The 25,547-nt window shown below is 43.8% G+C and overlaps 3 protein-coding genes across 4 annotated transcripts; 2 read left to right on the forward strand and 1 right to left on the reverse strand.

Annotated features, from left to right (window-relative positions):
* Positions 1 to 784: 784 nt before the first annotated feature.
* Positions 785 to 8,441, forward strand: LOC133114473 (decapping and exoribonuclease protein-like). 2 transcript variants are annotated; one of them, XM_061223918.1, is made up of 6 exons: positions 785 to 1,708; positions 2,079 to 2,305; positions 6,565 to 6,784; positions 7,531 to 7,666; positions 7,784 to 7,878; positions 8,042 to 8,441. In XM_061223918.1, the coding sequence occupies exons 1-6, from the start codon at positions 1,227 to 1,229 to the stop codon at positions 8,148 to 8,150; spliced, it is 1,269 nt and encodes a 422-aa protein (XP_061079902.1). In that variant the 5' UTR covers positions 785 to 1,226; the 3' UTR covers positions 8,151 to 8,441. The 2 variants fall into 2 exon arrangements, with proteins under 2 accessions (XP_061079902.1, XP_061079901.1); XM_061223917.1 differs by having other exon boundaries at positions 8,067 to 8,441.
* A 193-nt stretch (positions 8,442 to 8,634) lies between these two features.
* slc25a17l (solute carrier family 25 member 17-like) lies at positions 8,635 to 17,278 on the reverse strand. The gene is made up of 9 exons (XM_061223919.1): positions 17,005 to 17,278; positions 16,292 to 16,352; positions 14,402 to 14,468; positions 13,279 to 13,433; positions 12,670 to 12,786; positions 12,375 to 12,520; positions 12,140 to 12,235; positions 10,624 to 10,706; positions 8,635 to 10,380 (listed from the first exon to the last, which is right to left on the reverse strand). Exons 1-9 carry the CDS (start codon positions 17,077 to 17,079, stop codon positions 10,233 to 10,235), a joined length of 948 nt encoding a protein of 315 aa, XP_061079903.1. The 5' UTR covers positions 17,080 to 17,278; the 3' UTR covers positions 8,635 to 10,232.
* A 3,059-nt stretch (positions 17,279 to 20,337) lies between these two features.
* anks4b (ankyrin repeat and sterile alpha motif domain containing 4B) lies at positions 20,338 to 24,346 on the forward strand. The gene is made up of 2 exons (XM_061225057.1): positions 20,338 to 20,599; positions 22,982 to 24,346. The coding sequence occupies exons 1-2, from the start codon at positions 20,439 to 20,441 to the stop codon at positions 24,114 to 24,116; spliced, it is 1,296 nt and encodes a 431-aa protein (XP_061081041.1). The 5' UTR covers positions 20,338 to 20,438; the 3' UTR covers positions 24,117 to 24,346.
* Positions 24,347 to 25,547: the final 1,201 nt, after the last annotated feature.

Consider the following 25,547-nt stretch of genomic DNA (forward strand, 5'->3'; position numbering starts at 1 on the left):
AGTTAATTACAAATGACACTAAAATTTACGTTTAAGTGTAAAATTAATGTTTTAAAGATGTTAATCTCAAAATATAATTTTAAGATGAATTCAAGTAGAGGAAGTATTGCTTTCTGTCTGTCATTGTAAACTAACATGCATGAATTCTTTGCCTGTAAGTGACTTCTGATCCCAGACTGCAGGGTGTAAAACAAGGTGCTGCAGTTACGAGTGTTGAAACCATGGAACCAACTTGTACTGTACAGTAAATCATAAGTACGGTTTTAGAAGGAAGACACTGAACACTTTGAAACGCTACTGACACTTTCAATCAATCATTTTGATTGACTGCGATATCTATTTAAATATGTAAGATCTATTTAATTAATAAAACTGATTTTATGTTCCACTTCCTGAAGAAAAAATCCTCAAAAGGAGCTACATATTACTATAAACCAATGTTTCTTAAACGATGGGTCGAGACCCAAATCGGGTCACCGGGGTCCACTAGGTTATGCTAGTATATGTATTGGAACCGTCGCTGAAAGTTGGATCTTTATTCAAAGATCTTTATTTAGCAGATTTTGTCTGAGCACTCAAAACGTATTTTAGTTGACAGATCTATACTCCAGACTGTAGGGGGCGATATGCAACTTTTACGTGGTGTAAACCTGTAAATGAATAAACTTCTGGGCAACAGACTGCATCAACAGATAAGTATATCGTATGGATTGGCTCTCAATTGGTGCTCGTTGATAGTTATATCATACATATCTATGACATATACAACAGTCGGTCTGCGCAGTTACGGAATTTAAGCGCGCAGTAAGCTCGAGTAGTGTTTTATCTTGTTTGCTTGGGCTTGTTCTGTGTATTTTTGTTTAGAAAACATCCTACAGCAATCATCACCTTACATGTCGCAGTTTGGTAATACCGTGCATTTGTGCTTTAATCTTTTACCAGGAAATGTTGACCTATGTTCCTATGAACAAGTTTGAATGTTATTAGCTTTTTACCTTGCACGCTCAAAACTTGAGAAAATGATCCAGAAAGTCAGTAGCAAATATTTACATTCTAAACACTGAGCAGTGAACTTTTACCAAGACTAGCTATACATTTTAGCGGCATGATCATGTATTTGGCTCAACATGCTTGGTGCGGCACAGACCGCAACGTAAACAGCCAACACCATTAGCTGGGTAATTAGATCATTTTTCATCTGCGAATCGGGTTATTTTAAATAAAGAATGAACCGCCACAACAGGCAGCTCTCCTCGCACCAAAACTATTATGGCCAGCATTCATCATTGAAAAGGGATCGTGAAGATTCCAGTGGAGAATTTGCTCAACATAAACGGATAAGACCCATTCAGGACAGTACCGCCAGCATACCTGCTGCTGCCTCGATATCTTCTTTCCCTGCCCAGACCCTGAGCACAAGGCGGCAGCTATACGAGAGGGATTTCCCTTTGTACAAACAGCCGGTGGAAGTTGGGTGTTTCTCCCTCGATTCGGAGCGCAAGTTTTACAACGACGACAGGCAGCTGCGCTACTACGTGGAACCAGAGAAAAGTCCACATTTCAAGTTGAGTGACGGTTACCCTGAGCGGTATATGAGGAGGAATGAGGGGGTGAAGGAGGGAATTGACCATATTCTGAGGTGGATCTTGGCGAACAGATCCAAGCTTGAGGTCTCCCATGCCGCAGCGACCGGGTCATCCCCAGCATGGTAAGGAGGAATTTTGGGCCCCATGAAAATACATCACATCCCAACACCTCTGAAAATCCTATGTTTGAGGGCTCCTGACAGTTCGGGTCAATAGAGTCGTCCTAACCTACACTCCTTTACGATGCCCATGATTGTAAGGGGCATATTGCATGTTTGCACATTGTTCAACAGTACTAGGAGTAGACAACTGTGAATTGTATTAGTTAAATCTACTAACTTTATAAAATCCACAATCTCACTGTTCTGCTAAGCTGAAACATGTAATTTATTATAAACTTATTCATTATATTATGTAGGCCAATATGGTGTTGATACTATTTGCTGATTTTGCAGAGATTCTCTGTTCATACTGTAAATTCACTGTTGACAGTGATTTGGGAGTTGATTTCATCACATGGCGTGGTCACCTGACCAAGCTGCTCACCACACCTTACGAGACGAGGGAGGGCTGGATGCTGGCGGTGACACGGCTACAGGGCACTCTGTACATGAGCGAGGTGGAGACCGAGACTACCCGCTGGGATCGCGAGACCCGTTCAGAGAGGCACAAACAGATGATGTACTGGGGCTACAAGTTTGAGCAGTACACCTGTGCAGGTAGGGCAGTCTGCTTTTTTTTGGCATACCTGGGTACAAATGCATGCACTTGTGATTACATTACATTACATTATTGGCATTTGGCAGACGCTCTTATCCAGAGCGACGTACAACAAAGTGCATACCCATAACCAGGGATAAGTTCGCTGAAAGACCCTAGAGGTAAGTACAATTTCAACTGCTACCTGTACAACAAAGATAAGGACAAGGGCCTTTTTTTTTTTTTTTTTTTTTTTTTTTAAACAAACAGAGCAAAAGTCACCAAAGTTAACTATCCAAACACTGCTTAACTAGCCAACTAAAAATACCGATACACAAAGCAAGTCACAGAGACAACAATTAAGGTTCACAGGGAGGTAGGGAGGGATGGGGAGAGGTGCTGCTTGAAGAGGTGCGTCTTCAGCTTGCGCTTGAAGGTGGGGAGAGATTCTATAGTTCTGACCTCAACGGGGAGTTCGTTCCACCACCGTGGAGCCAGAACAGACAAGTCGTGAGCGTGAGGTGGAGGTTCTGAGAGGGGGAGGTGCCAAGCGGCCTGTGGAGGCTGAACGAAGAGGTCTGGGTCTGATGATTTTTTGCAGATAAGCTGGGGAAGACCCTTTAACTGCTTGGAAGGCTAGCACCAATGTTTTGAATTTGATACGAGCCATGACAGGCAGCCAGTGGAGGGAAGTAAGCAGGGGGGTGACGTGTGAGTATTTGGGAAGGTTGAAGACCAGACGAGCTGCTGCATTCTGGATGAGTTGGAGGGGTCTGATGGCGGACGCTGGGAGGCCAGCCAAGAGGGAATTGCAGTAGTCCAGGCGGGACAGAACCATCGCTTGGACCAGGAGCTGGGTCGAGTAGGGGGTGAGAAAGGGGCGGATTCTCCGTATGTTGTATAGGAAGAACCTGCAAGACCGGGTCACCGCCGCAATGTTCTCGGAAAGGGACAGTCTGCTGTCCATCACCACGCCGAGGTTCCTTGCACTGGGCGACGGCGTGAGTGTGGTATCCCCGAGAGAAATGGAGAGATCCAGATGGGGAGAGGTATTAGCAGGGATGAATATCATTTCAGTTTTACCTGGGTTGAGCTTTAGATGGTGGTTGTCCATCCAGCTCTGGATGTCCCTCAGGCAAGCAGAGATACGGGCTGAAACCTGCGTATCAGACGGCGGGAACGAGACGAAGAGTTGGGTATCGTCCGCATAGCAGTGGTAGGATAGCCCATGTGCAGTGATCACAGGGCCAAGGGAGCGAGTGTAGAGAGAAAAAAGAAGTGGGCCAAGGACTGAGCCCTGGGGAACTCCTGTGGCGAGGGGCCGAGGTGTCGATACCGAACCAGCCCAGGCAACCTGGAAGGAGCGACCAGAGAGGTAGGACTCAATCCAGTCCAGGGCTGTGCCACAGATGCCCGTTGCTGACAGGGCAGACAGGAGGATGGAGTGATCCACAGTGTCGAAGGCAGCAGAGAGATCTAGAAGAATGAGGATAGAGGAGAGGGAGGCTGCTCGTGTGGCATGAAGTGACTCACTGACGGAGAGGAGCGCAGTCTCTGTCGAGTGGCCCGATCTGAAGCCAGACTGATGGGGGTCTAGCAGGTTGTTGTTAGAAAAGAAGGAAGAAAGTTGAGTAGAAGCGGCTCGTTCTATAGTTTTAGAAAGGAAAGGAAGAAGAGATACCGGGCGGTAGTTCTGGATGATGGAGGGATCCAGGGTAGGCTTTTTTAGCAGCGGAGTGATGTGGGCCCTCTTGGAGGATGCCGGAAAACAGCCGGAAGACAGGGAGGAGTTGACAAGGGAGGTGACAAATGGGAGAATGTCAGGTGTGATAGTTTGGAGAAGAGAAGAGGGGATAGGGTCAAGGGCACAGGCTCTGGATTTCCCCCACTTCCTCTCCGCTGCGCGGAGGCTGGCCCTGGAGGTACGGAGGGTGTCAGATATCCAAGGACTGGGAGGGGATGTGCGAGGTGGTTTTGAGACAGGGGGACAGAGAGAGTCAAAGGCGGAGGAGAGAGATGAAAGGAGGGTGGCAGATGCAGAGTCAGCGGGGAGTTTGGAGAAGGATTCGAGAGGGGGGAGTGAGGCGGTGACGGTGCTGGCAAAGGAAGAGGGTGAGAGGGAGCGGAGGTTACGGCGGGCTGAGGAAGTGTGGGTGGGAGGAGGGGGAGGAGGATGGGGAGGAAGAGGGAGGAAGAATGAGATGAAGTGGTGATCAGATGTATGCAGAGGGGTAACCGTGAAATCGGAGCATGAGCAGTTCCTCACAAAGACAAGGTCTAGGACATTGCCCGCCTTGTGGGTTGGAGGAGAGTGTTGCAGGGAGAGGCCGAAGGAGTGGATTAGCGGTAGGAAGGCGGCAGACTGGGAGGCTTCTAGGTGGATGTTGAAGTCTCCAAGGAGAATCAGTGGGGTGCCATCCTCAGGGAAGGAGCTGAGAAGGGTGTCTAGCTCATCAAGGAAGTTTCCCAGGGGCCCTGGAGGACGGTAGATAACTTGATGCAAACTTGATGAACATACAGTCCCCTGAAACAGCAAGGCCAATTCCTTTGTTTTTGCAATACACTGAATACATTTGGGGTTGAGATAAAAAGATGAACACGAGACAAGAGTTCAGTATTTCAGCTTTTATTTCCTGGTATTTACACCTAGACATGTTCCATTGCTTAGAACATAGCACCTTGGACATCAGACCACCCAATGTTGAGGTGAGCAAATGTATTGGAACAGAGAGTATTTAAGTAAATTAAACACATAATATTTGGTAGCATATCCCTCGCTAGCAATAACTGCATCTAGCCGGCGACCAAATGACATCACCAAACTGGTGCATTCTTCTTTTGGGATGCTTGTCCAGGCACAATGTACCCTTCAATCTTCTCTTCAGGAGGTGAAATGCATGCTCAATTTGGTTAAGGTCTGGCGATTGTCTTGGCCAATCTATAACCTTCCACTTTATATCCCTAAAGGAGTCCTTTGTTGTGTTGGCAGTGTGTTTTGGGTCATCGTCTTGCCTTGCTGCATGATGAAGTTCCTCCCAATATGTTTGAACACATTTCCCTTTATGTTGGCAGATATAAAGTTTTTGTAGACTTCTGGATTCATCCTGCTGCTACCATCATGAGTTACATCATCAATAAAGATTAGGGAGCCCACTCCAGAAGCAGCCATGCAAGCCCAAGCCATGTCCACCGTACTTCACAGATGAGCTTGTATGCTTTGGATCATGAGCAGATCCCTTCTTTCTCCACACTTTGGCCAAAAACCTTTGTGGCTCATCGCTGTACTTAATTGCAAATTGTAGTGTAACTCTCTGTTCCAACTGTAATCCTTCCGATTCTTACTACTGATGAGCGGTTTGCTTCTTGTGGTGTCGCCACTATAATGCTGCTCTCCAAGTCTTCTTCGAAAGGTTGATTCAGGTGCCTTCACTACTGCCCCATGGAGATTGTTTGTGTTGTCACGGATTGATGTTTTGGGGTTTTTCTTCACAGTTCACAATGTTTCTCATCAAAAGCTGCTGTTTTCCTTGGTTGACCTATTTCATGTCTGTTGCTCTGTATGCCAGCAGTATCTTTCTTTTTCAGGACATTTCAAGTTGTTGTACAAGCTATCCGCAATGCTTTTGCATTGGCTCTGATCGATTTCCCCTCTTTTCTAAGCTTCAAAATGGCTAGCTTTTCTCCCAAAGACAGCTCTCTAGTCTTCATGTTGGTTTATCTTTTTGAACGCAAATGTGAATGCGGACACATCTGGGCAACAAGATACACCTGCCAGTCACATGTTCCAATATGTTTGCTTTCCTAAAGGGTTGTCTGATACAAAAGGTGATGTGTCTAAATTGTCTAACAAATCTAGTTAAAAATACCAGGAAATAAAACCTGAAATTTAGATCTATCATGGACATCTTTTGACCTCAAACTCAATTTTCTTTATGGTATAACAAAGGAATTGACCTTGCTGTTCTAATACTTTTGGAGGGGACTGTTTGTATGTTTGTCGGTAAAGCTGTGTTTAGCACAGTGGTCCTCACTCCTGGTCCTGGAGAGCCGCAGGGTGTGCTGGCTTTTGTTCTAACTCAGCACTTAACTGTAATTAACTGCTTTAATTGATCAATGAACTCACTTCACCTGGTTTCTTGGATTTGAATTAGTGGCTGATGTTAAAGTGAAAACAAAAACCAGCACACCCTGTGGCTCTCCAGGACCAGGAGTGAGGACCATTGGTTCAGTGGACTCACCAGCACTGGTGGATTGCTGCCATTTTATTTTTACTGTGCAGCTGAGCCTGGAGGCCGTCCGGATGAGAGCGGTGTGGTCAACACCAACGAGGCATTCTGCACGGTGGTGCGCACACGGCTAGCTGCTCACCGGCTTCTCTTTTCCGGGGAGGTGGACTGCCGGGACAGGGATCCCCAAGCCCCGCCTGCCCCCGCTTGCTACCTGGAGCTCAAGACCTCTGCTGAAATCTGCACCCCCAAGCAGCGCAGCAACTTTCACAGGTTCAACAGTTATGCCTCTTACTGGCCACTCTCCACAGGTTCTTTCCAGTCACTTGATTTATCTGTCCTTGTCTCCTCGGGTCCTTGCGAGGAGTGTGGCTACACAAGTGCAGCTTTTGCGGAAGTCTTTTTTTTCAGACCGCGTGGTGTATAAATGGTCCACCTGTGGATCCACCTTTCCACATCTGCCAGGTCTGTAATTGCTGTGGCCTCAAAATGGCACTTGATTGAGCGAGGACCTTCCATTTGCCCCCCATGGGTGTGTCCCAATAGCTACTCCAAAAAATTTTTTATCCTCCTTTCATCCACTTGTCTCTTTCTATCTGGAACTATCGGGGGAGATGAGTGGAGGAAATGATGAAGCATTTTTTGAGCATTGGGACACACCCAATATCAGCTGCTCCAACGCCTCAGCAGATAAAAACAATAACGAGTTAACCAATAGAGGGTGCCAGTTAACTGATGGCAGTCCTTAGGGACAATGGATGTTTTTTTTATTTAGGATTTTATGTTTGTTTTATTGGATATTTCCAGTTTTTGGATACATTTTGGCCCATAGTTGCTATGAAGGATATTTGAGATATGTAGAGGTTGACGGCCTTGTACAATGGCATGTATAGGAGATTCTGGGGTTTGTGGTCTGCACAATTGGCCAGTACCTGCTATTGAAAAGCTAGGAGGGAATCAGAAACTTGCTGATTGGAAAATATAAGCAATACCATTGAGTAGTGCTTCTACATCTTAAGGTACAAGCTGTTGAAGTGGTGGGCACAGTCTTTCCTACCTGGAGTTCCCCGAATCATCGCCGGTTTCCGTGACGATGACGGAGTGGTGGTCTCTGTGGAGACCTACCAGACCTCAAAAATATCCCAGCTAATAAAGGTGGGTGAACACATCCTGACCAGGTCATAAGAGCACAGTATGTGACACTTTAGAGGAAGATTCAGAAGGTTGTTTCTCAGGGATCAGTCATAATCAATTACCTTTTGTCCCATGCAGAATGAATATAACTGCTGGAAACCAACCGTCTGCATGAACTTCTGTTCTGACTTCCTGTCTTTTGCCAGGAGTGTGGTGAGGGAGGACAACCCCAGGTAAATATGACCGATGATTATGATGAATGTGCACTCTGCTCTTACTGTTTGGGAATGCTTGGCTGTGGCTGCCTGGTATAGCAGGGGCATAATCGGCTGTAGCTGTGTCATTACAATAAGGTTAGAACAGACTGTGATGTACCTGCTTATCCTCACCAAACAGGAAGTTTCCTGTTCTTCTCTCTCAGGGTGGTGTACCTCTTCTCCTGGGAGCCACACAGAGAAGTCTCCTACTCCATCCACAGGGATACGCAGTACTGCTTCCTGCCTGATTGGTATGTGAGTGAAATCACACACCCTCAGCAGGTAGAATAGCTACAAAAAAAACCCCACAGGGGCACTGAGGACTGCAATTCTTACAGCTGAGCTGTGTAATATCACCCTTCGGTCGCATGTGTATCTATCAACAGTGAAGTAGTAACCATGGAAACTGCGGACACTCGTCCTTTCAAATATATTCACGGGACGTGATGAGCCCCATCCCCAGAAATTAAAATATAAAAATTCATGCTTTTTTCATTTTTTGTAAATCGTTCAAGAAATAAATGGTTGGTTACTTTCCATCAATAGTACCCATTTTATTGTTATCATTTAATATGGAATGAAAGTCCAAAAAAACTATTATGTATTGGGTCAGTTTTCCAGTTATTGTTTGTCATTCTTGGAAGCCATAAAAGAGCAGGGAAGACGGGAGGAAAAACACGAGCTGGAGGAGTGAAATTCAGAGGGCAGAAGAGGACACCAACAGACCACCACTTTTCCAAACTGTGACCCCTTTATTTCTCCTAACAATAAATCAATCCATAACAAAAAAGTACATTCAGTTAATTTAGTACAAATTACACCAAAATAAATTTTAAAAGATACAAAATGTAATTTTAAGATGAATTCAAGTAGAGTAAGTATTGCATTAGCTTTCTGTCTGTAATTGTAAACTAACATGCAGAATTCTTTGCCTGCAAGTGGCTTCTGATCCCAGACTGCCGGGTTTAAAACAGGCTCAAAACAGGCTCTGTGGGTCCAGACTGGCGGGTGTTATACAAGGTGCTACAGGTCACCAGTTTTGATACCATGGAACCGACTTGTACTGTACAGTAAATCATAATTATGGTTTTGGAAGGGAGACACTGAACACTTTGAAACGCTACTGACAATTTTAATCAATCAAAATGTAAGATCTATTTGATAAATAAACCTAATTTTATGTTCTATTTCCTGAAAATAATTCCTCAAAAGGAGCTACATATTACTATAGGCCAGTGTTTTTTAAATGATGGGTTGGGTCAACTAGGTTATGCTAGTATGTGTATTGGAACAGTCGCTGAAAGTTGTATATAAGTTATATTAAAAAGTTTAAGAACCAGTGCTATAGACAAATAAGAGGCTGTGTTTTTAACATTGAGGTATCCTTTCCCTAAAATTTTACGCCCTTTCATAAGCAAACACGGCACCAGTAAATCCTGGTATCCTAACCAAAACTTCTTGTAGTCAAAGGAAAATGAAGGGACCCAAGAGACTGGCTAGTTTATAGTAATACCTATGATGGAGCATCACTTGCCCTCTGGCTAGCATTAAATTGGTAGCTTAATTCACAGTTAAATGCTTAATCAGTTTAGTAAAAAATAAAGCTATGGTGACAGCGCTTATGACTGTTGCCACCACTCACTTCCGAGAGGCAAATATGCAGAAGGCATAGAATACGCGACGCTTCAGATCGTTCGAGTCATTTTCTCACACACAACGCAGAACAAGTGAATCGTAAAGGCTAACGTCCTGCCACATTTTAATGTGCACCGCACCTATGGGAACTTTCCGGATAAGGCTGCAGGTGTGGAAAGGACCGTTCAGTCACACGATGGCCCGTCAGCTGATAATTTGACAAACGTTAAAAGTATAGCCCACTGCATTCCCACTGCAGAAGCTCTGTATAAAGCCTGGGTCTGTACAGACGCTGTAGCAGGAACAAGGCCATGCACCGAGCCAAGAGGCTTCCAACAACGGTCCTCTGAAAACTCTCACATAGTCAGCAGCTGTGTATAACACGATATTTGCATAACGGTTTTGTTATTTTTTTTGTCATTTGTGCCCATAATCCAAAAACATGTGGAAGGGGCACTTAAGGTGCAGCACCAAAGGAGGAAAAAAATAATGCCACCATACTGAAACTCCAGGCTAGCTCCTCACCTCACAGTCCCTTATTCTCTAGGAGGAAGTGACAAAACTATTTTCCTAAGGATACAGTCTGTGTGTGTGTGTGTGTGTGTGTGTGTGTTTGTGTACACGTGCAGAGAGAAGGTAGAAAGGGTAGTCTGGGTTCGGCGGCGGTGCTGATCCAGGAAGGTCCAGTAGGGGCCTCAGCGTTTCAGTTTCCGGTTCAGGCCCATGACCCTGAAGGTGGCTGCAGTGATTTTCTCATACACCACAAACATCAGCGCCGCGGTCAGAACCGTCTGCAGGAGCTTCGCCTCCAGGCCTTTATACAGACCAAGCACCCCGTGCCTCCTGGCAACCAGAGGTCAACCGGGTCAAAGGTTAGCACAGCACCGACACACTTAGCTTCACGGCATTAAACTTCATCAATGCCGACACTTCCCTTTACAACATTAATAAACTTCATCAATGCTGACACACTTCCCTTTACAACATTATTCAACTTCAGTGCCAACACTTCCCTTTACAACATTAATAAACTTCATCACTTCCCTTTTGAATGTGAAAGTTCCTTGGCAGGTACACATTACTGACCTGATTCTGTCCATCAGCAGGGACACCACACTCTGCAAGCTTCCCAGGAGGCCGCTCTTCCCTTCTGCTTTGTACTGTCCGAACTGCGAGAGAGTTAGCATCAGAACACTGTTCTACGGGCTGTCCCCGGATCAGCCAGCAGAAACCACTGGCTCAAAGCACTGTTCCAGGAGCTGCTTCAGTGTGACATATCCCAGGTATATGCGAGTGGCTCAGTGATGTGAAATGTAGCTGAGGTATCTTTTGTCATGCTGTTCTCCTACTCAAACTGCCCTGCCTACGTGAATAAGAATCATTGAACAAAACAATACTAAAAAGATTCCGATTTTAATTGGGGACATTGCCAGCACTGACAAATACTATTATTACTGTAGGGACTACAACTTCCACATTCCCACAGGAAAATTCCGCGACGTCCACCACGAATGACGTAATCCCGTAATGGCGGGAGCAATAAACGGTCCCGTATAAGAGCAAGACACGTTCTTGGGATCTCTCTTCTGCATCTTCTGCTTCTTCTCTTCGACGCACCCTTTTTGGCCATTCGCTTCAGCTCATCTGCTCCGAGACTCGGACAGAGGCTGAATGCTGCACAGCGCACTACCAGGCCTACGGACACACACCCAGTTACCTCGCGGTAACTTCGTGGCCTATAGCGAGTGGAAACTGGTGTACGCGGAACGCTACATCAATTTACCCCTGCAAAGCTCACCAAAGAACAACTGCAACGAACATCCTTCCAGCAACCGAGTGGACCAGACGACAACGCGCGGCTAAGACGCCCCAACCTGCGCATCTCTCCAGGACACGCATTCACAGCACCATCGCGGCTCCTATAAGGACAGCACGTCTTTTGGATCCAATGCGTATGGACTCAGTAAGAGAACAAACATTCAGGCATAGCCAGTGTTTAGTTTAGTCTTAACTGTTTTTGTGAATCTGTGTTTCCATCCTACCATTGTAATGTGTTTGGTTAGCTACATATATATCGCGCGCGCCCACAAACACGCCCTAACTTAACCTACTAAATTTCCTTACTAACTTCCCGTTATTTTATCTGTTCTGTGTTTTACGTTTGTTTAATAAATATATTTTATTAAAACCCGGTGTCCGTTTTGGAATCGCATAGACATGAGAGCCGAGTTAAAGCAGTCTTTCGAAGAACTTCCAACCTTCAGGTTATCGGTATGTTTAATCATTAATATTGGTTATTTTAATTATTAATTAAAATACTAAATTTGTGGTTAGATATTTCTGATAACAGTAATTTTATGAGACTGATTACTTTTTGCAGTTATACTGCTACATAACATTAACTGGCGCCCCGGTTTCGTTGAGAGTAAAATCCCCACATAATTTGGAGCCCCATGCGAGGACCCTACATAAATCTGGAGCCCTGTGCGAGGACCCCTACATTACTGTCACTATTATACTGGTGCTGCTAGTATATACTATTATTAATATTATTTATAATAGTGGCACAATTCAATGGAAGTGTGATTTATCTGCTCCTCACCCTCAGAATGGCCTGAACAGTCTGTAGAGGGTATGTTGCTGTGGTGGCGATGGCTTTGGCTCCCGCCCCTATCAAAAATATCTCTGCCGATGAAATCTGTGAAAAAAACATGACAAATTCAGTACTACTGCATGTACTATTCAGTATTACAGCCTGCACCACTCTATTCCATAACCGTAAGTGGTGCCGTTAAATATTACAGCGGTCTAATTGCACTTCCACCTGACTGACTTACCTTCCTTCCCCCTCGCCCCGCCTTCCTCTTCATGGCCTCATAGAACATGAACTGCACTGCAGGGTTGAAGACCAGGACCAATGAGGGCAGCACACCGTTCCACAGTGTGGACACGCCCTCGTTCGCGATAATCTGGGAGAAGGCGTCTGTGGAAGAGAGCCCACTGTCACGCACGACCCAAACGTGCAAACCTATCACACGATTCACTTACAAACATGCACAGCAAATGCACACAAACCACATTGTTGCATTTATTAATAATACTATTTACAGTTCTGTCATGACTATTACTTGCCAAATATGCCCTTGTAGTGCGTCTGGTGCAGGTCCTCGTTCCGGAACTTGGCGCCCTGCAGTTTGAGACGTGTGTTGACCACCCACATGGGCGTGGTCAGGAGCACGTTCACGGCGCCTGTGGAGAGACCACAGCACACTCACGCGGTTCGTTCTGAGACACCGTTTCCTGTCAAGAAAACGCAGCAGCAGATGTGCGAGAACTGTATCCAGTGCTACTCTGTGGTATCCTCCAGGTGCCAGCTGTTCACCCAAGGATCCAGTTATTTAACTCAATGTTTGGTAATGTGAATAACGCAAACACTGAAAACAGTCCAGGGCCACGTTCAGCCCCGACAAAACGTTGCAAAGCATTTATGGAAACAGAAACGGTGGCGGGTTGAACATCCAGTTGCAAATCGAGGGCGGACTGACTGATGTAGAATGGCATCATTATTGATTCTGGCTACACCGCTGACACACCCACCAAAAGGGAGCAAAGCCCATTGCAAAACGTAGCACATTCAATACAGAAACAGTAACAACATTTTTTTCCCAATTGAACGTGCCCCGACTGAGATGACACTGCCATAACAGCTGTGCTGCCTGTAGAAAGTCGGCGTGGTCTCACCAGAGATGAAGCCCATGAACAGGTCTTTGCTGGGACTGGATTGGACACCGCTTGTTGACCACACCCTCTTCAGGGAATTGAAGGTGTAGAAGTACACAAAGTTGGAGCAGCAGAGGCTGGAGATGACGGGAAACCAGCCGCGGTACAGAGATAGGCTGAAAAGAGGTGGAGGCCAATGAACAGACTACAGGATTTTACCCTCAATGAGCCACATCAGGGCTGGACAAGCACAGCAGGGCACAGTGGTCTAATGGTCTGAACCTAAAGTCTCAAACCCTCAAGGTTGAAATCACAGGTCCCAGAGCACAAACCAAAAATATTTTGGCGAACAGACAAAAAAGTATTGTAAACATACTGGAAAATCTTTACACTAGTTATACTGTAAATAGACAAATAATTTTTATACACCCATAAACCCAGTCAGTTGCTGTAGGAGACTAAACACTCAATGACATCAGACAGACATCTGCAACAAAGCTCCCCTCCATCATGGTCATTTCTTACATTTAACATTTAACATTTTAGTCATTTGGCAGACGCTTTTAATCCAAAGCGACTTACAAGTGCATAGGTTCTACCATATGTCAAAGCATCACATCCAGAACTGGCAAAATACACATGAAATGCTGTTCTAAACATAGTGTGTGTGGGGGGGGGGGGGGGGGGTTAGACAAGGATAGGGATATCAGAAAGGAGGGGCAGGGGAAATCAGGAGGGAGGACTAAGGTCGAGTTTGAAAAGGTGGTTTTTGAGTCTGTGTCGAAATAGGGGGAGGGATTCTGCTGTTCTGACAGTGGTAGGCAAGTCATTCCACCACTGAGGAACCAGAACGGAAAACAGGCGTGAACGTGCAGCTCGACCGCCAGGTGCACGTAGAGAGGGAACCATAAGGCGACCAGAGCTGGCAGACCGGAGTGGTCTAGCTGGGGAGTAGGGAGTGATCAGGGATTGTATGTAAGGTGGGGCAGTCCCCTTAGCAGCCTTGAAACGGATGCGTGCGGCAATAGGAAGCCAGTGGAGGCCATTTTATACTGCACGTCTAATCTTAGAAAAGCTTTAGAGCAATAATATCTGAGCACAAGGCAGATTTTCTTTTAATTGATTTGAACAGTCAAGCACTTACATCCCCTCCTCCTTCGCAATCTCTGCCAGGATGAGAGGAGTGGACTTAGACTTCCGGTTCTCATCCACTGAAACAAAACGCAACATCAGCATTAACACATTGCTGCGGTTCAGACCCACCTGCACTGATGAATTCAGAACGAACGCATTAAACACTCCACACAGGAAAAGTATGCAAAAATACTGCCCACGCAGGTGTGCCCAAACAAGGATCTATGAGCACTCAGCAAAATGGCAATTCCCTTTTAAAATACAGCGTTTATATAAAAGTTCCAGTTTAATAGTATGAAATTATTTCATGATTACACTGTACCAAGAAGATAAAAGGTGCACAGAGGCCCGCATTCCAATGATGAATCAAGCAAAAGATTACAACTTTCAAGACGGACAAGTTTCGGCTCATGCCGTCTTGTGACATCACAATTTAGACATGCTTCCATTAGCTTGATAAATAGCCACTGTACTGTAGTCTATATGGGGTATTGGGTATCATCGTCTGGCCTCTTCAGATGGAAAGTTTGGGAAACCCTGTGCTGTTGGCGATCTACCAATTATTCCTGTGCAGCTACAATGTGTAACTATACACTCAGTGAGCACTTTTAGGTATTTATGGGACTTATTTTTTGGACTTATTGGTCTTCTGCTGTTGTAGGATTTTTGGTTGTGTGTTCAGAGATGCTGTTCTGCATACCACTGTTGTAATGCATGGTTATTGTTGCGTTACTGTCACCTTCCTGTCAGCTTCGATCAGTCAGTCCTCTGACCTCTCTGCTCTCACTGGCTGTATATAAGCTTGTGTACAGGTCTACCTAATGAATCACTGAGTGTATTCTTAAATGTGATCCACTCAGTAAGTATAGTATATGCATGTACAGTTTGTACTTTGGTTCTCGGGTTAGCACAGTTAACACACACTCCAACTTAAGTGATGCGCCATCTTTACTGCCCAGTCTGTCATAAAACAGGTCTGGCACTATTGCTCAGATTAATCAGGTGAATGCATGCATGAGTGTTTCTCCTATATAAGAGACCAGAGAATTCCAAAGTAACAGCAGGACGTATCCTAGTCTTTATACATTATAGCTAACCAATCATTTGTCATATAACATCACATTGTCTCTCTTAACCTGCCTTAATATTTTCTGTCACTCTATGAAAGCTGAGCTGTCTTAACCTTTCGCCTCTATAATGACGCAGGCAAATTGGCTGGTGATCATTAACTCAAAACATTTCTCTGCAAAGACACACATTGCTTGACCGGCATCACTTAGTCAAAACAGGTCGTATCCACTGCCATGGCTTTTTAAACACCTGATTAAGTGTTCTCTGCACTGTACTTTGCAGCTCAATGTGTTTGAGCAGACACAGTTCCAATTACTCATGCTGACTTATTCACTTATTCTCAATTCTAACCATTTCGCAGTTTTAATAAAAGCATTTAAATCAAACTTCATCATTATTCTAAACATTCCTAGTTTTCAATAAGAGCATTGTGATCAAACTGCAACACTAGTTACCCAGAGCCTGTTTTTTAGGTACCAGTATGTTCAGTGATTGGATTGTCGCCACCAGGATGGCAAATAGATGTCTGTAGCCAGTGGATCCCAACCTTCTCCTCAGGGACCCTCAGCTGGATCCAGGTATTTGATATGACCCATCTTAAGTATACCTGATGAAACCAATTAAGGGCTTGATTTTATTGTGATTAGGTTGCTTGTGGAAGAACATATCAAATGCCTGGATCTGGCTGGGGGTCCCTGAGGAGTGGCTTGGGAAACACTGAGCTTGGAAAACACATGAAGTTTCACCGTGACCTTATAGAAATGCATCTCCATCCGCCTTTCAGAGGCACTGGTAGTCCTCAGACACCCTGTGTTTTGGTGGTTCTTACCTTGTAAGCGGAGACGAGCAGTGTCCAGTGGAAAGAACACGCTCATTGCAGTCATGCTGCCCTATAGACAGATGGTGATACATTAGGCTTTATTATACAGCATTATATTCAGATACAATGCAGGTGCATCAACTTCTGTTACATTGCTTTTTCACATCAGTGTTTTATAACTTTTCATGAAATAAATGAAAATATAATCATTTTAATAATGTGTTTTTGGTTTACTTGGTTTCTCTGTCTAATAGCACAGAGATCAGAAACAATTCAGTGTGACAAATATGCAATAGAGGAAATCAGGCCAAATATTTTTGAGCACGTCTACTAATTGGGATGCATTCGTGTGACGTTTAAATGAAGTGAATTTGGATTAACATTACATTTTGGGGTTTAGTGAACACAAATTCTTTATTGCCCATACCACATAAAACGTAGGAACATAGTAGAGTCGTTGCAACATGGACATTATACAGCCTTCACCGTTTAGCCAAATGACCGCATCACCGCACCAGAGTCATTAATGCTAGGACAAATTCACGACGTTAGCCAGTTAGATTTAAATTATATTTTCAAACACAGATATGGTTAGTTGCATGTTAGGCTACGACAGCTAGATCGCTATTTCATTAGTTGAATGGTGTGCCTACAGTATTGCCCTGTTAGCCTTGTCATGAAAGTAGCTTTATTGCCATATATAGAGTCTTGGAATCTCTTACCACCGCCCCCGCAACCGCATGCACGAGGATCTCGTAGGAAAACAGGCCGACTGTTGCACCGCCGTTGTCTGACATTTTCGCTTCTTCAAGAGTCTTGACACTTCTTGGCACAAGACGTAAGACGGAACCGACAATAGGTTTCAAAAAAAAACTGGCCTTTGTAAAGCATGCAGCTGGCGGTAGCAAAAGCTTTACAAAGATAAGATGTGTTAATGACTGTTTGTTGTACTCTCCTGTAAAGCCATACACAAACCGCTGGATGTCAGGAAGGATGAATGCATTGGGATTAAACTACACTTGCCTTTCATGGTCTTTATACCACTTGGACGGTTTTACCAGCGCCATCTACTGGAAAGGAGTGTGGTTGCGAAATTTGGCGTCATCCCATCTCGATGGGTACTTCATTTGGTTCCTACCTGACTTCAGCAGCAGCTTCTTTGAAACAGATGCAGGCCAAACCTGTATCTCAGGAGGTCTCGCCTGGAAAAATATAGGAATAGGCTAACACCACGAGAGACACATAGCATTTCAAATAGGCCTAACATTCTTTTTTTCATGCTATTTTTTAGCATGAGCACCTTTCAATTAATTTTGAAATTGATGCCCTATCATACGCTACATTTTCTGTTCATAAATTTCATGCAGACATAACGTTTATGCTGGGTGGCTGCTGTTTTATTATTGGGCAGAATATGTACCCAAATGTTAAGTGACATTTTGTATGGTCTGCATCTTTCTAATTAATAACAAGATAACTTTTACACAGGTAGGTAGATAGACAGGTCAGTGCAATTATATAGTGCTCTTCTAGACACTCAAAGTATTTTACAGCGATGGTTTCCATTATTGGGTAAATTCTTTGTACACAAAATAACATTTCTTACTATTAAGCAACAGAAAAAGAATAGGCATCTCACATAAAAAATGTCATGCGTCATCTGTGCAGAGTTTAAATTCTAGACAGCAATAAAATGTGTACATTTCAGTCACATTGTAAGTATTGTATTTTATTTTTGATCTTGTTTTATCTATTTGTATGTGTACCCTCCTAGCTGTATATATATATATATATATACCTCCGACGTGGAAACAAGAACAAGTGACTCAACTATGCACAAAAACACATGAACTGGGGTGCAGAAAAATGGCAGCTGGTTCTCTGGACTAATGAATCCAAATTAAATATTTGGCTGTAGCAGAAGGCAGTTTGTTCGCTGAAGGGCTGGAGAGCGGTACAAGAATGAGTGTCTGCAGGTATATATATATAGAGTGGGAGCAATAATTATTTGATCCTTTGCTGATTTTGTAGGTTTGCCCACTTACAAAGAATGGAACTGTGTAGAATTTTAATCATAGGTACATTTTAACATTGAGAAACAGAATATCACAAAATAATCCACAATAACATCATATAAATTTTATACATTTATTATCGTATTTTTGCATGAAATAAGTATTTGATCCCCTACCAATCAGCAATAATTCTGGCTCCCACAGACCAGTTAGTTTTCCACTCCTAATCTTACCCAAAACACCTGTGTCAACTCGTTACATTGTTATGTAGCTGTATAAAACACACCTGTCCACACAATCAATCAGATTCCAATGTTTCCACCATGGGCAAGACAAAGGAGCTGTCTAAGGACAACAGGGACAAAATTGTAGACCTGCACAAGGCTGGGATGGGCTACAAGAAAATAAGCAAGTAGCTTGGTGAGAAGTTAACAACTGTTGGAGCAATTATTAGAAAATGGAAGAAACACAAAGTCACTGCCAATCTCCCTCGGTCTGGGGCTCCACGCAAGATCTCGCCTTGTGGGATATCAATGATCATGAGAAAGGTCAGGGATCAGCCCAGTACTACACAGGAGGAGCTTGTTAATGACCTGAAGGCAGTTGGGACCACAGTCATGAAGAGAACCATCAGTAACACACAACACTGTGAAGGATTAAAATCCTGCTGCATGCGCAAGGTTCCTCTGCTGAAGAAGGCGCATGTACAGGCCCGTCTGAAGTTTGCCAAAGAACACCTGGATGATCCAGAGGAAGCTTGGGAGAAGGTGATGTGGTCAGATGAGACCAAAATAGAGCTATTTGGCATCAACTCGACTCGCCATGTTTGGAGGAAGAGAAATGCTGAGTACAACCCCAAGAACACCATCCCCACTGTGAAGCATGGGGGTGGAAACCTTATGCTTTGGGGGTGTTTCTCAGCTAAGGGGACAGGACGACATCACCATATCGAGGGGAGGATGAATGGGGCCATGTACCAGGAAATTTTGGGTGACAACCTCCTTCCCTCAGTGAGAGCACTGAAAATGGGTTGTGGATGGGTCTTCCAACATGACAATGACCCAAAACATACGGCCAAGGCAACAAAGGAGTGGCTCAAAAAGAAGCATATTAAGGTCCTGGAGTGGTCTAGCCAGTCTCCAGACCTAAATCCCATCAAAAATCTGTGGAGGGAGCTGAAGCTTCGAGTTGCCAAGTGACAGCCTCGGAACCTTAAGGATTTGGAGAGGATCTGCAAAGAGGAATGGACCAAAATCCCTCCCAAGATCTCTGCAAACCTGGTGAAAAACTACAACAAATGTCTGACCTCTGTGCTTTCCAACAAAGGTTTCTCCACCAAGTATTAAGTTCTATTGTTCTATGGATCAAACACTTATTTCATGTGAAAATATGATATTAAATTTATAAAATTTATATGATGTTTTTATTGTGGATTATTTTGTGATATTCTGTCTCTCAATGTTAAAATGTACCTATGATTAAAATTCTACACAGTTCCATTTTTTGTAAGTGGGCAAACCTACAAAATCAGCAAGGGATCAAACCATTATTGCTCCCACTGTATATATATATATAGTCGCTTTTATCGCTACTTTTATCTGTTCTTTGGACCTGTTATTTCATTCAATATAAAAGTTGCAGGTAATATGATTCTGTGACACAACCGAGGGTAACTAATGTGCTCATTCGCGCAGTTTATTCTAACTTAACACTTTAAAATCTATATTTAAAAATAAAGAAATATAATTTGATCCCATCTGAACACCATTCAAGTTTAATATGAATAATCCGCACAGAAGCCATAACCTCCTCGTGCTTATACCCAAATAGTTTTTAAACACAATTGCAATGCCATATACACCCGGTTCGGTTCATAACCCGTGTAACTGTGCCTATTTGCTATACGACCTTAAGGAGCCGACATGGCCAATCCAAATGGACTTTGCTTTCAGTTTATGGTGCTGTATTGATGACGCCCTCTTCAAATATCTGACATCTCCAATCTCCGCATCTAACAAGTTTTTTTCTTCTCGGCATGCGGAACGTGAAAGGGAACATGAATATGTTCTGCTGAAGCAATTCGCTTGCACGTTTTACGGATTGATATTTTACACGAGCAAATAGCCTAATTCGTAGCAATTATGTCAAGGTACCATAAAGCTGCCATTGATGGCTACTTGGACCTTTTGAAAGAAGCGACGAGGAAAGACTTGAACACCCCAGATGAAGATGGCATGACGCCGACACTCTGGGCAGCTTTTCACGGTAACGTCGAAGCGCTTCAGCTTATCTGTAGTAGAGGGTAAGTCGGAGTTGTTAATTTATATAAAATTGTGACTGTATAATTGTAAGCCATAAACAGTTAGTTAATAAGATTATATAATACATGTATCCTGGAGAAAGTGTAGCCTACCGGCTACCAGATCTGAAATCAGACTTTTATAAACCACGTTATCATAAAAGTTTAAATGCAGGCAATGGTCCTGTAAAATGTTGAACGTGCAATGACACGTCTGGGAAAACGCATCAACCTTATTTATTTATTTGTTTTTTTAGGAACATATTCAGGTTCTGTCTTAGTAAAAACAAAATAAACATATTTGATTGCTACTTTTCTCAAAAGACCTACAATATTAAATCAACTCTATAACCTACATGTCGTCCGAACTGTACTGACTCATATGTAGGCCTACTCTAAATGTTATCGTGTGGGCCTATATCCTATATTTCCGATATCCGATATTTCACAATGTTGCCCAAAATGGCGAGAGTAAAATTGTCAAATTTGTGTTTGCTGTACACTTAAGGCATCTGGATTTGAGATCAACAGATGGATATGAGACATACGTTCAGACAAAAGTATTTTATTCCATGGCATTTACATGTGTACATATGTTATACCATTTTATTGAAAATGCTGTGTTTTTAGCTATAAAGTTAATGGATTAACTGAAAAGTAAATCAAAGTAATAAAGTCTAATATTTGGTTGCATCAAGTCTACAACCCATGGATATCACCAATTGTTCGTTTGGACTTTAATTGGCACAACTCCGGACTTCATGTGACAAACAAATAAAGACAAGATACTGAAAGCTTTCTTATACCCGCACTAAGGAATCAATTGAATACACCTGACTAATCAGAAACAGCTGAAATGAATTCATCAGAAGCCAACGGTCCAGTAACTGTTGGTCCCCTAAAATGAAGGCACTATGTATTAAAAAGGATGTAATTGCTACACGGATCATCCAATATGGATGTAAACACCCTCAATTTAAAGGTGACAGTCTGTAATGTACCTCATATTCATCGTTTCATTTCAAACCAATGTGAGCACAGAGCCAAAAAAAGAAAAATTGTACCACTGTCCTAATACTTATGGACTGCACTGTATATTGTTTTCCACATATACATTTTTTCAAAGAAGCATATACTAACTAGTCAACGAACAAGCAGTTGTAACGAAGTAACTGACAATGATTAAGACTTATATTTTACTTGATCACAAGTAAAATAACCAAAATAAATCAAATGAACAATGTACAACATTCGTGCCCTGAAATAGCCTTTATGAGTTATTACAGTACTGTATAGATACCAATTTATGTTTATAATTGATGTACTTCAAGGAGGCTTCCTGTTTTTTTGTTTTTGTTTTTTGTAAGCATAACAAATTAAAAACCAAAGGTTGAAGTTTCTACTGGGCATTTCTAAATAAGTGTGAAGCTCTGACTTCCTCATTCCATTCCCTCCATAAAATAAACAATGATTAGACCTCGCTTCTTTCATGAGCTTCTGAACAGTAACTGGATATACAGTATTCTGCCACTCTATTAAAAACAAGTAATGTTTTTGTTTAGAAACGCTATTCCCATGAGTCCTTGCCAAATATGTAATCAGGCAAAGCAAATTATGCAAATATAGAACAATAGGTTCCATTATTTCCCAACAGCCCATATTTTCCCCTTTGTGTTTAGATGCTCCAAAACTCGGTAGGCCTATTTCAATAATCACAAGAGTAGGTGGACACACTATGGCTAGAAATATTAGTACAAATAATTGCAGCTCCGCTTTTTCTTCTGTTGGGCAGATTGTAATGAATTCATGCACTATGTTGGAAGCCATGTGTCAGAGTCTCTTGTCCAAATACCATGCTTGACTGACCCTTTTAATGGCTGTACGGTACAATCTAATAGGTGGGAAACATAATAAAAAGATAAACGGTTGCTACGCTGGTGTGATTAGGAGTTTTATGGCCATAAAGGAAACCAACGAGAGGACTTTCATTCTTAATTGCTCACCGATTACCAAAAGAGGCCACAGTATACTCACAAGAGATAGCTCGAGTTTTCTTTAATTCTAAATCGTTATTGATACATGAATGCAACATAATTAAATCTTAGCACTTTTAGATATATCCATGAACTCAAATACAAATACATAATTGATGCATTCAATTAGTTTATTTCTTATAATACCCACATTATTTGTAAATAATTGAGGCAATGTCAACTTGATTTACACATCTGATACTAGAAACACATCTGCTCCAGGTCTCTATTCATCCTCAGACATCTTAAATTACTGGATCACAGCGCTATTGACTGCTGACTTGGGTGTTTGTGTTTTATCTTTGGTGCTGATTGTGTGCCTACGGCTTTTATCTCCATTTCATTCTTACAGAGGAGAAGCCAACAGAAGTGACATCTGGGGTAACACTCCCCTGCACCATGCGGCCAGTAATGGACACATGGCCATCCTCAGCTTCCTCGTTAATTTCGGGGCTAACCTCTTTGCCCTGGACAACGACTTCCACACCGCCATGGACGTGGCGGCGTCGCGCGACCGCATGGACTGCGTGCGCTTCCTGGACGCCGCCGCCTCGCAGCAGACCTCCCGCAACGCCAAGAAGGTGGCGAAAGTGAAGGAGCAGGCCGCCAAGGAGGCGGAGCAGCGGGTGAAGAAGTGCGAGAAGGTGAAGAAGAGGCACCAGAGCAAGATGGACCGGCTCCACCGCGGCGTGGCGCCCGAGGCCAGCCCCTCCGGCCACCCAGGCACCGGCCCCGTCGACGGCGTCAACGAACAGTTCTCCAAACTCATCGCCTCAGACACCACGGGCTCGCTCTCGGCTCGCGTAAAGGGCACCCTGCAGCGCAAGTTGGGCAAGAAGGACAGGGGCGTGGCCGAGCCTCAGGGCGACGGGAACGTCATCTTCGTCAAGCAGGAGAACGGCACGCCGGGCAGGCCGGACTTCATGGGCGTCTTCAGCGAGCAGGACGAGATGGAGGAGGGGGAGGAGGGGGACTCCAGGGGGATGGAGGACGACGAAGACGAGGAGGAGTCCGAGGAAGAGGAGGAGTCGGGCCAGGCCAGGGAATCCATATTCAAGAGGCCGGGGCTGGGGAACATGGTGTTCCGGAAAAACTTCTCCCTGGAGATGGGCGTGGAGCCGGACGAGTTCACAAGCGGGGACGGAGACGACTTGGGCTTCCGGATCCGCAGCGAGGTGTTCCAGCCCGAGGAGGCGGGGGGCGACATGGAGCCCGACCTGCCCTGGAACGCCGAGGAGATCGGGCTGGATGAGGAGGAAGAGGAGGAGTCCCCGCTGGCGGGATTCCTGGCGGCCCTGGGCCTGCTGGACTACGCTCCGGTGCTGGCCCGAGAGCAGCTGGATATGGAGGCTCTGCTGCTCTGCTCTGACGCCGACCTCAAAGGCCTCCGCATCCAGCTGGGTCCCCGAAAGAAGATCCTGGAGGCCGCCGCTCGCAGGAAGTCCGCCCTCCAGAACCCCGGAGTCATGGCCGATTCCGCGCTGTGAGAGAGGAAGAGGAGAGAGGAGTAAGAGCAGGAGTTCAACACGGTTGATTGCGCTTCAGGATCAGCTTGCTTTTAGGGCTTTTTATTGACATGGAAACTGTCTGTCTCTGTCTGTTTCTGTCTACTGTAATCAGGGATTGTTGGTGTGTATGAGTGTGTGTATGTCTTAATGATACTTTCTAGAACATTAAGTTGCACCGCCGCTTAATTCATTGTATGGTTATACAAAATGGTATCAAATTTGATTTGTGTATTTATAGAGGATCCAAAAAACAAAACAAAAAAGTTATTTTATATAAGCCATTCAGCCAACATCTCCATTTCATTTCAGCAATTATTTGTGGAAAATAACTGTATGATGTACACATGTATTTGTTTTGTTTCTGTAGAAAAACATGATTAAAATAATTTTGTACACCAATTGCTTTTCAGCCCTGACACAGTACCGGAAGGCAACATGATTATAGAAAGCATAAAAGCTCCTGTACCCCAGTCCTCTGTCAGATGACGCAAGGCTAACAATAACTAAATCTGTATGCGACAGACAGCAGAATGTCTTCTGTGTCTGTTTGTTAGGGGTAGGACATAATGAGTATGCTGTGTGCAGTGGGGTTCTGCGTATCTGCGCAAATATTTGCTAATGAACAGCTTGGTGTCCTGCCTCTCTCCAACCAGACCACAGCATAGGTTTGCAGAGTGATGTCATCACCTATGGGACTTCCTCTCTACCAACAATGTAGTTTTGCAATGTATCTTCCATATCACTCATTAATGAAAACAATGTTTTAAAAATATTATGTATCTCTCTCCCCTGCGACCCTGTTCAGGATAAGCAGGTTCAGATAATGGATGGATGGTTGGATGGATGTATCTCTCTCAATCACTGCCAGTTGAAATACCTCCCCAGCAATTTAATGAGTGGAATAGGATGATATCTTCATTTATTTGGAAAAAACAAAAACCACGGATCAGATTTCAGACATTACAGCTGCCTAAGGATAAAGGTGGAATGGCCCTACCCTGCCTGGAAGATTATTACAGAGCAGCGCACCTATGTTTTCTGGTATGCTGGTGTGATCCCGAATATGATGCAAAATGGAAGAACTTAGAACAAAATATAATAAGTGTACCTCTCCCGTCTATACTGGGAGACAAATCTCTCCAAAAAAAAAAATTATAAACATAAAGGAGGCAACTAATTGGATTGTAACCCCGCTAAATGTTTGGCACAGAAAATTTGAAAGAAATGCACAAACATTATGCTGGGTAGCATTTCACACCAGCAAAATTGGACAGTAGGTTTAAACATTGGACAGATTTGGGTATCACCTCATACTGTAAAATTTCCTCCAATACTGGATTACATTCATTTCAACAACTGAAAGAAACCCATGACCAGATATATTCAGTTAAGAGATTATTTTGATAAAAA

This window comes from Conger conger, chromosome 16, assembly GCF_963514075.1.
Source record: "Conger conger chromosome 16, fConCon1.1, whole genome shotgun sequence".
Taxonomy (NCBI): Eukaryota; Metazoa; Chordata; class Actinopteri; order Anguilliformes; family Congridae; genus Conger; species Conger conger.